The sequence below is a fragment of the Fistularia commersonii genome, chromosome 1 (genome assembly GCF_037954325.1).
Source record: "Fistularia commersonii isolate RoL2024-O1a breed Wild chromosome 1, RoL_Fcom_v1.0, whole genome shotgun sequence".
Taxonomy (NCBI): domain Eukaryota; kingdom Metazoa; phylum Chordata; class Actinopteri; order Syngnathiformes; family Fistulariidae; genus Fistularia; species Fistularia commersonii.
In genome coordinates, this window is record NC_141284.1 from 16,745,557 (window position 1) to 16,763,240 (window position 17,684).

The window sequence follows — 17,684 nt, forward strand, 5'->3', positions numbered from 1 at the left end:
CAAAGTGATCTATTTTTTTGAGGAAGAGCAATGGAGTCTATTGTTGGCAGACAGATACTAGAGGGTAGGTCTTGGTCAACGAACACGAGAGCATGTGTCAAACTCCATTAAACTCCATTATTTGATGATTAATGTTGGTTTACAGGCCATAACTTATAGGCTTTGTTAGTTCCAGGTTCAATATGTGCAATAAGATAATATTCAATATGTTTTCCACAACCATCGGATCAGTCCAGCCCCTAACTTGTACAATTTTTCAAAATTTGGTCCACTGTGTATTTGAGTTTGACTCCCTTGGACAAAAGGGTTCATCTAAATCCACAAAGACCGAGCTGTCGATCTCTCCACAAGTCCATGTCCATGTAGGCGAGAGGGTTGCAACCAAAAAAAAAGGGGAAAAGGTCGATTTGATCACACAAAGCTCTAGGAGTCCATATCAGTGTATCATGACAATATGACTTGGTAGCCCTTCTTTGGACACAAAGACCGAGGAGTCTGGGTGCCCACCGAGCGAGTCCAGACCTTAGAGGCCCGGGACTAACTGTAGCGACTGTCAAAGAAGAGAACACTGAACTTACAAACGAGTTCCTCTTGAGGAACTCGGCCCAGTGTGTGTTGAGCCTTTGCAGCTCCTCAGTCAGAACCTTGCTGGTCTGGGTGTCCATGATCTCAACCAGGAAGTTGCCAAGCTCATTGAGACGGGCCTGCTGGGACCCCCACTCAGCCACCGACTCGGGCGGCTCCTTCAGAACAACATAGAAAAGGAAAACGTTATCCTATATAGGGAACTTTCTAGGGAAAATCTTCAGAAGCCCTTGTTTGTTCTGTGGATGGAACAGCCGAAATCGTTGTTGTTCGTTAATGGGCAATAAAGATTTCGAACATATAAATTACATTTTTCTTGCGTCCTGTCAGCAAAGATGACATCATTTCTTTAAAAACATGCAAGTCAGCCATACGTTGGTTGTTTTGTAGCTGATAAAACTTTTTAGAATTCTATATCCTCATATTGTTTGAACACACCTCTGGTCCGCGGGCATAGCCGTGTGCAGCGGCACCTTGAAGCAGCCAGGCCTGCATGGAGCTCAGCCCATCACTGTAGGAGTCCCAGGCGCTCAAAACTCGGCTCATCGTCGTCTTGGAGGAGGTGACCTCCTCCAGGATCGCAGCAATATCCTCCTCCAGCTGCTTCACCTGCTGACTGACGTGTTGGTAGTCTGTAGCTAAGGGGGCAAAGCACTACTCAGTTATTCTTTGAATGTGGAGGTCTTTGAATGCCATAACAGATGAAGTAAGCTCTTCTGAATCTGACAATGAACAGAAGGTTTTAAAAATATAAAAATACATCAGTTAAACATATTAAGGTATATATAGTTTTTCACAAAATTTCTGATAAATGAGTTCCTCCTTTTTTTCAGTATTTATTGGAAATTATCAATTTATGTGGAGATTTATATTTCCTTTTTTTCAAAATAAATATGTCCAAGGATACCTGGAAAACAAAAATGGAAGCAATAAACTTTCAATGATGGATGAGGACATGATAAGAAATGTCCATGCATACATTGCTATTCATTGAAATGCTCATTAGATTTTTATGAATGATATAATAAATCTGACATATTTCATTTGGACCTTTCTTTCAAGCCCTTTATTGCTTTAGATTTTAGTGAATCAATTTGAATCAGTACTATTTATGTGTTTGTTTTAAATTTTCATATTTATATTCAGTTCTGAAGCTTTCACGCTACGTACCTTTGGGCAGTTTAACCCAACACAGGCATCAAGAAGGTCATTATTAACCACAGGAAACAATTGAGGACATTTTTTTTTGGTTCCTTTTGCTTTCAGTCAAAATCTTGTGAGATGTTAATAAACAGTTAGTAAAGAGTTAATGAAGGGATAATAAATCATGAAGAACTCACCCAGAGCAGATTTGCTAGAATATTTCTCTGAAACCCGCTTCAACTTGTGAAGGGCTGCTTCCAGCATGACAGGCAACTCCTGTGTGTTCACCAGCTCCTGGTGCACAACGACACACACACACACACACACACACCAATAAACCCCCCACGTAATCTTCTATCCTTGCTAAACTCCTGAATTTGCTCCAGCTTCCTAATGTATTTTCTTGAAATATTTTCTAAAATGACATCACTCACGTTCCACTCCTGCAGCAGAACCCGCAAGGCCTCTGGGGAAAGGTACGGCCCCCTCCAGGCCCGCAGTCTGGTTTGTATCTGAGCCAACAGGTCCAGCACAGCATGCCAGTGCTCCTGGTATTCCAGTTTGATGCTGTGGTATTTGGCTGACACTCGCACGCCCGTGAACCTGGTCCACACACATCATATGATGGTGATGAAAAATCTAAAATTTGCTTGTTGAGTTATTTTTTTGAGAAATGCTTTGACTTTCAAATACTTGTCAATTTCAAAACTTTTGCAGCGCTATAAGGGTGCATGAAGGCGACAAGAAAATAACTATAAATAAATAAATGACTTTAAATATCTTGAAAAATGATGTAAATAAATATAAACATATTTATATATGAATTTAAATAGACAGAAAATAAATAAATAAATGAAAAATACATTCATAAAGATAAATTATAAAATTACACTTAAAAAAAGACAAATATGCATTTTGAAATAAGTCAGCAAACATCCTCTTCAACAATCTGATAGTGATTATTTTATACATTTTATTTTTTATATTTTATAAGTGATAATTTTATAAATATGCTAAGTAATTTTCTTAACCTGTGGCTCCTTAGCCACAAGCGGCTCTTTAGTTCATGTTCATGTTTGTGTGTTTTTTACTTGTGCAATCACATGCCGCTCCAGCGTTTTCCGCGCACAGCAAAAAAAAACACAAAAATTGACATGAACGTAACAGCCGCATGTGGCTTGGGAGCCACAGGTTGGACGTAGTGACAGAGGATATGACCGTAGTTGGTGTGAGAGTGGAGGATACAGAGAATAGGGTTAGATGGAGAAGACTGATTCTGTGTGGCAACCCATGAAGGGAAAAGACGAAAGGAAAAGAATGCAAAGTAATTTTCCCATATCATATTTATTTTACTTTGAAGTATTTTTTCCTGACTTTCAGGTAATTCATTTTGAAATATTCAGCTTGTCTCTTTTGTTTTTTGTTTTTGCTGATTACTTGATGTCCAGGTGAACAATTAGGTACAATAAAATCTGATCCACTTCATCCAGGTTATTTTCAAAAAATAATTTTTTTAGCTGTTGACTTAAAAAACAATAGACCTGGCCCTATGGTTGAACCCAGACAGGAAGCCCTTTTTTTTTGTTTTGTGGAAGAATAAACCAGAGGACGCAACCAAGCTACCTTACCTCCTCTTCAATTCCTCCATCTTTTCATTTGGGACCAGTGGGTGTCCATCCTGGTCCAGGTTCTGAAAGGCCTGGAAGGTCCTGAAGTGTTCGGGCATTTCTTCCAGGCAAACCTAGAAACACGGGCAGCTCCGAGCATTAACCCTCTCACTGCTGGACATAATTCAATATTGACAAATCCTATGTTTGGGTCTAATCCTGTCCACAATATTTATCAGAACAATAAAAATATATTTTTACTGTTCTCAACAGTCATAGTTTTTTTTCAAATGATTTAAATTACATTTTTGCTCAATTTATCGGGGTTTATATTTATACAGTGATATAATTACCCTGTCATAGTTCTTTATTTGATATTTAACTGTTCTTAAAGATATTATTAATGTTATTTTAATTAATTCATGCCTTTCATGAAATAATTTCTCTGCATTAAACCTACCATGGAAGAGCAGTCACTTAGCAGTGCCAAAGGAGCAGTTAGGGGTCCAGTGTCTTGTTCAACAACACATCGACAAGCTTTGAGAAGCACGGCAATCGAACCAGGAATGTTTGATTCGAAGGATGACCACTCTAACCCCCAAACCACACCATGCATGATTTTGTTATTCAAATTATATTTCTTGTTTTTCATAGAAATAATGTCCAATATGCCTATCAAGGGGCTTTTTTATATTTCCCATTTTTAGATATTATTATCGTATCTTTTATGTTATTTTCATCCATTCAGATTTTTTAAGGACTTACTTTGAGCAACTCCTGCTTCTCTCTGGCGTTGGCAGCAGCCCCGCCGTGGTCCCCACATCCCCCTCCTTCTTCAGTGAGAATCCCCTCAGCACCCAGCAACCAGCGGGCCACCAAGTCCAGGGGGGCTGGGAGGCCTATGTCCAGTTCCAGACGGTACTCCCTCAGCTGTGGACACAAGCAGGTATTGTGAGACTCAAATACTCACTGAGAGGGATCCCTCAGGGAACGTGGAAGGGAATTCTAAAGTTGATCTTTTAAGTAATCTTTAGAGTGTGGTTAAGGTGATCTCGACAGGGATCATTAAGAGACAAGAAGGGCAATATTCAGCTTCTCTTGGCAATGCTGTGGACAAAACCCAGCCGAGATGGAATCCCTCACTCGATTGATCTTTAATGGAATATTAAAGGTTATCTGTGAGGTGATCTTAAGGGGGATCTTTAACGTTTTCAAGTTGATCTTTGAGCGAAAGGGTCTGTCTCTGCCTGGTACCGCCCCGCCTCCCTACCTTGTTGCTAAGGGCATCCCAGGCCTCCCTCAGGCCCCGCTGCTCCTCACTCAGCATTGCACTCCGCTTCATGGCCGTCAACAGGGGCATGATGGGATGCCGCTGCTCGTTGAAAGAAACCAGGAAGGTCTGGAACACCTGAGAAGAAGCGTTACATTTTTATTAAAATCTCATAAATCATTAACTAACAGCCAAGAAGGCTGTTTTTATCATTTTGTTTGATTTTCAAATTGAGCACAGTAGCTCTGGACTTACATGATATCTCTCTGAATATGTTTCGCCCTCCGTGGAGCTCCAGCCCTCCAGCAGCTCCTCAAATGCCTGAACCAGCCAGCGTGTCACCTCCTGCATCTTCTGGTCCGGCGTTGCCTGTTAAAGAAGAGAGGGGGTCACCCAGAGTCTATTCGCTACAAGGAATGTTTAACTGGGTCGGAGCTCAGCTCAAGATCCCCGATGTTGTGACATCTGTGACATCTGCTTTTTAAAAATATTTTCATCGTTTTTCCGTCATTTCTGTTTAGTTTGAACGCAATTTCTTAATAGTGTATGAAGTCTTTCTTGACCTTTAAGGGGATCTTTGAGAAAATCATAAGCGGGATCTCCAGCCTTCCAAGTGACATCTTGAAATTTTCAATCGTTTATAAGCTATTTAAATTCTTGGAATTTTAGATTAGATTTAAATCATTTTTCGGCATGGGGGTATCACAGCAAGTGGTCAATGATGTCAAAGACCAGTGACATCAAATCAGGTGGTCAGTGATGTTACATCGCATAATCAGTGATGTCTGCACCCTCGATTAGTGACGTCATAGAAGGGGGTTAGTTGTGTTATCACAAGCAGTCAGTGATATCACAGCAGGAGATTAGTGATGTCAAATTACACCACCATGCGTATCACAGCAAGCGGTTGCTGATATCACAGCAGGTGGTCGGTGATATCATGGCTACCTGTCTGAAAGGAGAAGTGGAGATGGCGGGAGTGTAGTGGACAGGAAGTGTGACGGGAAAAGGAGCTTTGGGTGGAGTCATATACTGAGTCTGAGGAAAGAGGGAAGTTCAAGACTGAGAGAAAGAGATGATTTGTTGTTGGTAATTTGGCAGTGATTCAACATGGATGTTAGAAATGGATACGCTGAAACAAACAGTTGGAAAAAAATAACCTTTAAAAATCACATCAAAAATACATTTTAAAATCTGGAAATTCTACATCTTCTGGGACCAGTGGTCACATAACCAGCGCTTGGGAGGGGCGGGATGAAACTACATGGGCAATCAAGGTCGTGAACATGTAAATAACAAATGTCATTTTCAGTGAAGTAGGTTGGTTTTATGGATTAAATGTAATTTTTTGTCATATATTAATAAGCATACTCTGACATTATATGATTTAGTGGGACATTATATAATTGCACTGGACTGGTTTTAGAAAAATACATTGCACAATAGCAGTAGAGCTTGAAGTTTTTAATGATTTTATTGATTCTATTGACAATAAACAAAACTTTGCAGACCCTTTTATGAAGCGGACCATTCACAGCTACTGATGCTTGAGAGTAGCCTAGCGAGAAACTGTTGGTTGGTTTCAAAACTACTTAGAAAGAAAGCAGTGCTTGCAGGCTGACAGCTATACCCCTCTCTTTGGGTAACAAAAGCGGTCCTAGGACCATTTCTTTTTACCCTGCACCAATAATATTGCCCCCAATGTCTCCGATGTGATTCTTATTCTTATGCTGATGATACTGTGGTTTACGGCTCTCCACAGCCCCCACACCCCATATGTGGCAGAATTTCTGAAGTTTGCTGCTCCCGTTGCGTGGAATGAACTACTGAGTTTGAAACTGAAAGGCCTGGTCTCGCTAGATGTTTATGAGAGAATGCTGGACCACATTGCGCCAGACACAAGCACTTGTGGATGTTTATTTGGATTAGTATGCTTGTGACCCAGAAGTCTGATTATTTGATTATTATGGTTTCATAGCATGTATGGCTGCTGATCGTCTGTCTGGATAATTGTAGTTACTTTTTTTAACTGCAGCTACCTAATTTGGCTGGGACACACTTGAAAAAGATATTTTTAATCTCACTGTGGTTTTCTTTGTTAAATAAAGGTTATATATTTTATGATTTTTTAATTTTTCTTGGAGCCCCTTGCCATTTTAGGGCTGTTTTGATGGAGACACAGTTTCCTTTGTTTTTTTTGTTTTTTTTGATTTAGTGTGAAAGATGGATTCTCATTTCCCTTCAGGCCCGGAACCTTTAACCGTCAGATCAGACTCAGATTCGCCCGCCGTTCCAGTAGACATTGGCCAGAGAAACAGAGGTTTAAGACCTAAAAGGTTCTGAAGCTCCAGGAGGCTGTTTGGACCACGAGGAGCAGCAGATGATCCAGACACCATAATACACTCACTGTTCTAGTGGAGAAAGTCAACTTGCGGTTTTGAGATCCGGAGGGAGAGAGGAGCAAAGTATAGAACACACACTCACACACACGCACACACAAACAGCATACAGAATATACACATAGAATGGAGCAGACACCCAGCGGAACACAAAAACAAACCAAAACAGAGATTGAAGCACATACACAACAAACACACCCTAGCGAACACACAACAATGCTAAGAAACAAAACAAAAAACACACTATTGTCTGTTTTCTAACTAATTTTCTATTAAACTTCTCAATCATTTTCAAAGTAAAGTGTTTTGCTGAATTCTGGATTTGAACAATTTTGGCAATTCCGGAACACCTGGAGGTGATTTCATAAACAAAAGCAGCAGGCCCACCTGCACGTCTTCATCCAGGGGTGGCAGGTCTCTGGAGTACTGCAGGAACTGGGCCACATAGGTCATGATGGACTTCTCGTCCGGGTCCCGCACATCCACATCTGCATCGTCATAATCCTCCATCGTTATTTGCTCCAGACTACTCTCCCTCGCAACATGCAGCTGATAAGCATCTCGGAGGGGGGAGGCGAACAAGTCACCAATTTATGAGCGGGGAAACTGCAGTGAGGCGTTCAGCTGACTGCGAGCTACTCGCCCTCAAGCTGGCTGCTCTGCCATGGCTCTCAAGTAACCGGAGAAATGGGAATTAATCACAGAGGCGGAATTGGAAACTTTTGGGGATGAAGAGTGACAGATAAATTACGACGAAGACTCAGAACATTACTTCAGAATTTCCGTGAATTTCTTATATTTCTCACTGTTTTAATTTTTATATTTTTCAATTGCGAATTAAGGTTTAAAATTCAAACTTTGTTCATGCTGTTTTCTTGCTGATATTCTCAACATTATCTTGGGTGACGTCTTAAAAATAGTTAAATTCAAATATTACACCTGACAAATCTAAAGTGAGTGCGGGGAGTATAGAAGTTAATAAATTATTTTTGAATACTTATTAACGGTTCCCATTTAGTACATATAGCATCACTCTAATCTTGAAGGGGCCTTGGGCTGATTATCAACAAGAGGCTGTTTTATATGAATATGTGGTTATAAATCTCTTATGAACTGAAACGTCATTAAACCTAATGGAACCATCCTGCTTTATATAGTTTATAACGGAAAGCAGTATCATATCCACGATAAAGACTTTTTCAGAAACAGGACCTCCAGTTTTATCAGATCTGACTCTCTTGTCATCATGAAGGGAATGGAAAGCAGATCTGACCGTCTGGCTCAAGTAGTCGTGGAATCCTCAGCTCCCTTTCGGCAATGACGAATGCCTCCTCCAGGTTCTGCCTGTTGCTCCGGTTGCTGGCCTTGGACAGGTCCACCAGGTCAGGGCGTAGGGCGTGCAGGATGGCCAGGAAGATCACCCCATTCCGCCAGCTGCCCTTAAAGTCCTTCACATTTATTGAACAGCCGGCTCTGCAAACAAAAATGATACATTTTACATTATAACAATATCTAATTAGTCATATGTGTTAAGTAATGTATGATATAATATAATATAATATAATATAATATAATATAATATAATTCAATATAATATAATAGATGGATGGATGGATAATATAATAGTTATTGTATAATTAATAACACCTCAGATGCTTTTTAAAGACAATATATGTTGATATGAATGGTCAGTTTGACGTTTGGGAAACAGGACGGGGATTTGACCTTTTGACTGTCAGGAGACCAGCAGTGCTGACTCCCCCGCCTCCCAATAGAGAGGGGTGGGGGAGTATTTCACATCACGTTTGAACTTTGAACCAGAACTAGCATGCGTTAACAGAGCAGGGTGGACTCACCTGTGGCACTGCTCGCGGACCCACAGCAGCAGGGCCTTCTTGGCGGAGACCCTGAAGCGCTGGTGCAGCGGTGAGCCCCTCTGGGGGCGGCTACAGCTGGACGCTGTGGAGCGAGAGTCCAGACTGACCAGGGACTCCATGGATGACTGACGGGAGGCAAAGGACAGGCCGCTGGCCAGTTCCTCGATCTGGACATGGATCAGAGGTTTGTCAAGCTCCCTGGTGGCAATGAGCAGGTGAACAATATGACCACTTAACCTAGCAGGAACCGTGGTGTCAAAACAACTTCATGGTAAGTACAATTTATAAATAAAAGGACATTTGGTAAATGAGCATCCATGAGCTGCCACCTTACTATGGTGGAGGGGTTTGCATGTCCCAGTGATCCTGGGAGCTATGTTGTCGGAGACTTTATGCCCCTGGAAGGGTCACCTGAGGCAAAACAAGGTCCCAGGTGAGGGAACAGACAAAGCATGGCTCAGAGGACCCTCATGAAGAACACAAACGTTGGACTTGGTTTTCCCTGGCCTTGACGCGGGTCAACGGACCCCATCCCCTGGAGCCAGGCCTAGGGGCGGGGCTCAATGGTGAGTGCCTGATGGCCGGGCCTTCACCCATGGTGCTCGGCCAGGCACAGCCTGAAGGAGTGACATGGGTCCCTCTTCCCCTGGCTACCATCCATGGGAAGGGCCAAGGGGCTCGGGTGCAGTGTGATGGATGGTAACATTATATTTATTTGCATTAAGGAAATAACCCGGGCATCGACATCACAGGGGATGAGCAGGAAATGAATGAAAATATTTGATGATCCAAAATAATAATCCTCTTTTCTATTTGTTCTTGATCTGTATTTTGTTGATCTGTGATAAGAATCCCTTATCCCAGCTATTACAATTATATGAAATTTATCAAAAATAATTTTAAACAGCAAATTTGGTTAAAAAAAAAAAACAACAACTTATGTTTCAACCCTTATCCAAGACATTTTATTATATCTAATTTTCAAAGCCGACATGAATGGAGCTTCACAAACTAACATCAGATAATGGGCGAAGTTAATGACCAGCATTGACCTTCAATAGAAAAAGTAGGTTAGACATGTTGTTTAGCACACAAAAATGATGATTAATAATTTTATTAAATAACCAATGACTCACATGATACTGCAGGATGATGGTCCAGACAAGGCCCAGGATAATTGACGGCCGCCCGTCGATGATGTCAGGAATGTTAATATTGACCAGTTTAATCTGGAGCAAAAATACAAAAAAAAATGTGATTTCACCAATTCAAGTATTCATTTTTGTTGCCTTTGAATTATGAAGGGAAAATCATGTATAGTTTCATTTTCATTTCATTATTTGTTGAGGTTTACTGAAAAATTAGAGCATGTTTCTTGAAGAATCTGGTCAGAAAATAATGGCTCCAGTTTGGGAGCTATTTATCAAAGTAATTCAAAATTAAGAGGGGAGAGTGAAGGTGAGATTGCATTCCAGAACTTTTCTCAAAAATACAAGCAATGTTCCTTTTTGTCTGCCACCATCATACTGCGCTTTAGAGATGCCGATGAAGCCTTGTCATAAACAGAGTTTATCTTTGTTGTTTGCAAAAGAACTTTCTCTTTCTTGGGTCAGAACAAATATTTTTTTTTTTTTTTTTTTTTTCCATTTTCCATTTGGATGTGAAAGATGTTTTATTTCTAAAAATGGACCCGTCACCACAAAAGATGAAGTGCATAAGCTTGTAAAAGTGATTAAAAAAACCAAACATTCTAATATCAATAATTCAGGGCTCCCACCAATTCAGCATTATGGTGAATTGTATTTTTATACACTTTGGATTTGTTTTCATATCAATCAATCATATTATATTGCGTATATACACCTTGCAGGTTGGTGCCTGATAATATCATCTTACTGGTTGGTGGTGCAAGAAGATTGAGGCTCACTGGTTTACACAGTTCCAAGGCATGTTGGCCTTTTTTAAAATTTTAATTTATACAGATGTTCTTGGAAATGTTGGGTAACGAGACACTAGATGTGTCAGGGTGATATGTAGATCTGTTCCAAGTTACCTGGGGCCTTTTCTGCCGATAATTACCTCAATTTGCTGAAAGCAATTAACAAAATAAACAAATGACATGAATAAATTCATAAATAATCATTCAAAAATGACTTTATATAGAAATTCTTCAATCAGCTGCTGACCTATTTTTTCTTTAATGAACAATTTTTGAAATTTCTCCTTCTTTATTGTGTTCAAGAATCTCATCCTCACACCAGATTTTCAATAATCCCAATAAGGTCCCAGTTTGCCCCCCCACCCACACACACACCCACACACACCCACCCACACCCACACCCACACCCACACCCACACACACACACACACACACACACACACACACACACACACACACCCACACAAACATACACTTGGCCTCTCATTACTTACCGACTTGGCCCGCAGGAAGGAAAGGGCTTTCTCGATGTTGCTCCGATGCTGGAACATCCCCCTTCCTCGTTCCCGGCTCTGCAGGACAACAGCGTTGTCGGTCAGACACAAAAGGACAATCCAAAGAAGTATAAAATCAAAAAAAACTCACAATTCTCTGTCCACTCATCACTTCCAGCAAGTCCAGCAGTTTGGAGCCATCTCGGAAGTCGTTGAAGAGGTCAAGGATCCAACTTGGGGGCCTCCGCTGAGAGGATGCAGAAGAGCGCAAGAACCTAATTTTACAAGCATTCATACAGGACCAAAAGGTACCACTTTGCCTTGTGGACTGGAGAACATTGGACTTTGAATGAAAGAATATATCATAATGATTCTTTAAAAAGCTTGGATTAATACTTGTCATGAGTTCAATAAATGGTAAAAAATGTCCACTTATATCGTTCTTTCACACCTTGCCGCTTCAAAGCGGATTCTTTTGTTGTTACAGGCTCCGACAAGACTTACTCAGTTGATCATATATTACACGCCACCAAATAAAACTTGTTTCTTGTGATTCCTACATTATGAATCATGTATGATTTACTGTCTGTCTGACAGCTAAAGGAGGAATCTATGTCTAAAAACCCGGACGGCCTAATCGGTCTTCACGGTGTTCTCACGCACCAGGTTCTCATGTCACTGGTGGAAAAAAAACCCTGACAGTCACAACGTGCTTGCAGAAAATATAAACGTCGATGCTGTTTAAGGAGGAAAAAAATGTTATGCAGAACGAAAGCAACAGCACCCGCGGCTCTGGGAACGTCCCTCACGTTGAATAACTGCGGAAAGAAGAAGTATCCATGTGACGCCAATTAGAACCAGTTCTCCTTGCCAGAGGGTGACAAAGGTCCGGCTATTTCTGGCGATCACGACTTACTTTGACCACAAGAGAGCTGTGAAGAGTTTCACAAAAAGGAGCTGTCAATCAAATAGGGGAGAGTGAATGGTTGCATGTCTCTACACATTGGCTAGTGATTGACAAGTGACTCGTCCAAGCTAAACACGGCCTCTTGTCCCCTTGACAAATTTAACGGGCTGTCGTCCCTGTTACCATAATTATGGAGTTCAGAGAAATTATTTGTCCATCTTATTAGTTCTTTCTTCGTTAATGTGTTTACATTTACATATCAAACTACGTCTCTCACCCCAGTGACTTCTGGGATTGACACTAGACTCTCGCTATCCCTGCAAGCACTATCAGCAGTCTGGATAATGAACAAGTAAAAAACGTTGTATTATTCCCCAGACCAGAAGGAGGCGGTGTCGTCTCTGCTCTGTCTACAAACATTTCTAGGGAATTATAGAAAGATGATCATGTGACTGAGGGGTTGGGTTGCCAAGCTGGCAGCCGTGTGTATGTGTGTGTGTGTGTGTGTGTGTGTGTGTGTGTGTGTCACGAATGACCTTCTGTTGCTGTCTGTCTGGCATGAACCTGCTCTTCCATATTATATTTCTGTCCGCCGATGCTCCGCTGACCGACAGCAGTCCTGCCGACCCCGTGTAAGGACAGTGATTATTCAGGATTTAGAGCGTTTGTTAATTTTATTTTATTTATTTAATTTTAATCTATTTTTACATTTCTCAAAGTATCTCCCTCTTCGGTGACAGGGTGAAAATTGATCGGCACACAATGATCGGAAAATTGATCAAATGTTTGTATTTAGGTCTACTGTAACAACCTCCACCACATGCCCTGGCCCAGCACTGGAGGCAGCAGAGCTATTTTCTGTTCTGTTTTCTCTTTTACTCTAAATTGCATGTTTAGATATTTACATATTTTTGATTAAAATCCTGTAAATATTTGTCTTGTTCTTTTGCAGATTGTTTAGTTCAAATGTACACAGGCAGCCTGGATGTTTTTTGTCTGTTTTTCACATTGAATATTAAGGGGTTACTACTCAACAAAGTGGTCTTATGATGGGATGGAATCTGTTGACTTTTAGGTTAAATTGTTGGCACCTTCTGACCTGCTGTATTGTGTTGTATTGAAAGTATCTAGTGAGCAACAAAGTATTTATTGCTGACTTTCATCAAATTTGATTTTTTTTGTTAATTATTGATGTTGTATTTGACTTCTGATTGTTTTTTCTGATGTGTTTGTTGGTTTGTCTCATTTTGATTTATACCTGAATGAAGTTATCGTTATCGATTCTTAGATCAAGGCCTAAATTAATATGGATTTATAAAGACACAAATACACACGCAGGCACACGCACGCGCACACACACACACACACACACACACACACACACACACACACACACACACACACACACACACACACACACACACACACACACACACACACACACACACACACACACACACACACACACACACACACACACACACACACACACACACGGTGCTGGGCAACCAAAACAAAAGTGCTCATATTTAAACTCTCCATTCTCTGGGTAGCCTGGTCCCTGCTTGTTCCTGTCTGTTGGGGCTGGATTTATGGTATTCCACCCTTGAATGATTTAACTTTCACATGCTGAGCAAAAACAGAAGAGGAGGGGTCAACTTTGTAAAAGTTGGGGTAGGAATTATCCATTGTGCGATGAGAAATGTCTTCTGTGATTCAGAAGCCTGCGGGGGCTTATTAATGTTGTTATAAATATGGGCTGTAGGAACTGTCAGAAGAGTTGGAACATGTGGAACTTTGCAGAAGAAGTTCAATGTTCTCGTTGGGAGCACTTTTTGTGTGTGTGTGTGTGTGTGTGTGTGTGTGTGTGTGTGTGTGTGTGTGTGTGATACATGAAAGCCACAGAGTGCCAAACTCAACCCAATGAAAATCTCTTTCAGTAAAATAGACAAATTAAAAAAACTCAATATCACAGTGTTTCATTTAAAATAATGCCAAAATAAAGCAACGGTCATTTAAATGACAATATAATAATAATAATAATTATTATTATTATTATTATTATCATTATCAAAAACATGAAAAAGGGAAATTATTTTCCTCACTGATTCTCAGTTATGAATAATTAGTGTCACAGGAGCTGAAACCCATCAAAGTTGTCACATGGGTGAAAGGCGGGGTTTAATCAGGAAGAGTAAACTGTCAATCACAAGGTCATAATTTGAGCGATGACTCTTTTCGGTGACATTTTTTTGGTCGAAGTTTGGTGATCACCACAAATAGCCAGACCTCTGCTGTCTTCTGTTGCCCCCCCCGAAACCCCTCCCAAAAACCTGAACCAGTTCAAATTGCTGTCACATGGATATAGCTCTTTTCCAGTTGCTCATTGTGACGGAAATTCCTCGAGCTGTAGGCACCTTAGCTTTCATACTCAAAATGTGATTATTTTTTTTCCTCTATAAACAGAGGTTTTCTTTACATTTTTGCTTAGAGCGCAGTGTAACTGTCATGGGAGCACATGACCAGGTGCCTCACTTTGCTGTGATTGGTGTGCGTGGTTGTCCTTTCACCACAGGGCTGAAAGGAAAAAAAAGTACTAAAGCGAGGATTGCCAGCTTGTTGTTTGGAAACAAATTCTGATCTTTTTTTTTAAGGGTTCCTTTTAGATGAAATGCTCATCCAACATAACGCCGCACACATGCAGTTTGGTGTGGTTCCATGAGAAACAAAAGATCATTTGTACAATTTGCAGTCTTCAGTCAAGCCAATGACTGGACATAGACATAGGACTCAAGAGCCCAGTTGACCACTGGATCACAACCTGGAACATTCCAGTGGTAACCACCGTTCAACTGCAACTCCCAGAATTTTGCCACAAACTGAGTGTTCCTTTCTGTCTAGGTAAGCCTGTTGACTCTTTACAAGCTTAGTCTGCACATTAACATTGAATCACAGAATCTGAATTGGAATTAGCTTGAATGGCAATATACAGTATATTTGTACATGCGAGGAATTTGGCTCCTGTTCAAGGTTAAATTTTGAACTGACATCAAGCTACACCTGTACAAATGTACATTATGTACAGTACAAAATACACATTGCAATGTAGTCAAGTGTTGAGTAAAGTGGTGAGCGAGGTAGTGCAGAGGTGAATGAAATATGAATAAACAAGTCATATGTGACATGTATGACAGAATGAATGATGAGCCGCATAATCCGACAGAAGAAACTAAGACTGACAACTCAAATCGGAAAAGCACGCTTCTTTGACCGTAATGTACTACTTTTTAGTGTCAGATGCTTAATGGGCAGCGAATGGCGGATAGTCCGACCCAACAGATGCACAGTAATATGACTAACCTTTGCTAGCTGAGCATTGACCCAGTTGGTGAACGTCCTCTTCTGTATCTGTTCTTGCTCCACTGTTGGGAAAGAAAAAAATAACACATAGGATGTTCATTTTAAAATCAAATAGTGTAACCAAGAAACTATAAACAACAGTCTGTGGCTAGCTCACAACAACATGAGTCATCTCTCAGATAGCTGACACTGATAAACTTCATAACGCCATTTGCGTGTGTATTCAGGAAGTGGGAGCAGTCGTTGGTCACTGACACATGATTAATATAAAAAGGTGTGTGGTCACATATGTGAAAGTTTGCAGAAACCATGTCCTCCCAGTTTTCCCAAAGGTGCTACAGAAATCTGACAAGCTAGCACCTGTTGTCTTCACTGAGTCACTGTGTTCCCTGTGAAAACAATTCTCACATGGACACAGCCTTCAGCACGTGGGCATGTTTGCGTTGACTAGGAACAGAAGGTGTGTTTAACTCTTTAAAGTTCATGGATTCGTTTGGGCAAAAATGTTTTCAGGTTAGGTTTCCTTTAAAATCCCAAATAATTCCTCATTATTTGGTTTTCTGAACCCACAAATCCCATTCATTCATTTACAGCAAACTGTTTAACGGATTTTAGAGTTGCAGGAATGATAGTCATAAATCTGTCCAGAATCCACAAGAAATTAGGTTTCAAATTACTAAAGCTTTGAATTTGCCTTATAGTGTCAGATGTCAGCCAAAACCAGCATAAAATTCTGAGTGAATGTAAAAATATGAAGGAAAATGTTCAAATTGAGAAACTCCCAAGAACTGATCAGCAAATTAAAACCAGCTCATGCTTTGGGCTTCATTTAGAGCCGGAAAATAAAACGTTTAGACAGAAGTGGTGAAAGATGAAAGAGAGATGATAGAGATGCTATGAAAAAACAACCAATTAGGTTTGACAATCTGCCAGGTCGGCAGAACGTCAATTTAATCAGAAATTTCCTGCCATCACTGAGCGTGCTCCTCTGGAGGAAACCTACTTCCCCTATCATGAAACACAACAAGCCGCACAATGAGCCCGTTGAGCCGCCCAACCCGGTGGTTGCGAAACGAAGAATCACCTGAGGGTATTTTCTTTTGCGTAACTCGCACCTGCTAACCTGTTTACCATCAGCTGGTTGGACAGGAGCGGCCTTCACCTGCAGCTAACGAATACTCAGTAGCAGAGGAAGGAGAAAGCAAAGGTGCTTATTAAGCTGCATCTTTGGCATGCAAAGGTAGACGCTCCACGGCTTGATAATTAAAGCAACTTTTCCTGCCTGAGTGCAACCTTGATAACTGCAATAAGAGAAATGAGAATTCCCTGTATGACCCTGTGTCCTCACATGAGGACATTACATTTTGAGATTTCTAGAGTGAATATTTCCTCTTTGCAATTGTATACAAAAAGGAAATAATATGCAATTGTTGTGTGAGGATGTTATTTTGTTTTTTGCCAGGGGCAGCAAAAAAAAAACAACAGTGAGAGGTTGCCCTTCAGGTCCCGATGTGTGGAAATGGATTATACAATATGGCCATTGTATTAAGGAAGTGCCCATTTGAGGACATATTCTTCTTTTTTATTCTGCATCAACTACCGAAGAATCCATCCAAGAGCTACCTCAATCCTCAAGGACCGCAGCCACAAGTAGCATGGACTGTTCACACTTCTACCCCCAGGCCGGGGTTACAGAGGTATGAAATATTGGACATCAGGACTGAAGAACTCTTTCTGTCCCACTGCCCTGTGACTCCTAAACAGCTGATAGAAGTTCAAAACCATGACCACTTCAGAATAATCAGCTACATTTGACTGCATGTATCAGTTTGTACCCTTGCAATTTGCACGCTCAATGCTGATAGCATACAGTGGTTACCAAACCATCATAAAACAGCCATCAACTATCTCAGAAAACTCATAGACCCCCTCAACTTGACTTTTTACCCCAATTTACAAACTCTCCATTTGCACTTTTCAATTAGCACATTTAATCCGCACAGCTATTGGTGACCCTGGCACAATAATCAAGAAACTGGCATGCAGTTTGATCTATATTGTTTGCATTTCTGGCAAGTTTATATTTCTACTGTATCTCACAGA

The 17,684-nt window shown here is 40.7% G+C and overlaps 1 protein-coding gene across 1 annotated transcript in view; it reads right to left on the minus strand.

Moving 5' to 3' along the window:
• syne2b (spectrin repeat containing, nuclear envelope 2b) overlaps window positions 1-17,684 on the minus strand; it is a 140,106-nt gene that overhangs the window by 118,288 nt on the left and 4,134 nt on the right. Inside the window, exons 2-17 of the mRNA XM_086147898.1 lie at window positions 15,582-15,643; window positions 11,466-11,561; window positions 11,315-11,392; window positions 10,018-10,110; window positions 8,861-9,048; window positions 8,278-8,477; window positions 7,392-7,492; window positions 5,554-5,643; window positions 4,861-4,974; window positions 4,606-4,743; window positions 4,101-4,265; window positions 3,357-3,469; window positions 2,163-2,331; window positions 1,926-2,022; window positions 1,024-1,223; window positions 579-743 (exon numbers count right to left, since the gene is read on the minus strand). Of these exons, the coding sequence (XP_086004024.1) occupies window positions 579-743; window positions 1,024-1,223; window positions 1,926-2,022; window positions 2,163-2,331; window positions 3,357-3,469; window positions 4,101-4,265; window positions 4,606-4,743; window positions 4,861-4,974; window positions 5,554-5,643; window positions 7,392-7,492; window positions 8,278-8,477; window positions 8,861-9,048; window positions 10,018-10,110; window positions 11,315-11,392; window positions 11,466-11,561; window positions 15,582-15,643 (2,069 nt within the window). The remainder of the gene's footprint in view (window positions 1-578; window positions 744-1,023; window positions 1,224-1,925; window positions 2,023-2,162; window positions 2,332-3,356; window positions 3,470-4,100; window positions 4,266-4,605; window positions 4,744-4,860; window positions 4,975-5,553; window positions 5,644-7,391; window positions 7,493-8,277; window positions 8,478-8,860; window positions 9,049-10,017; window positions 10,111-11,314; window positions 11,393-11,465; window positions 11,562-15,581; window positions 15,644-17,684) is intronic.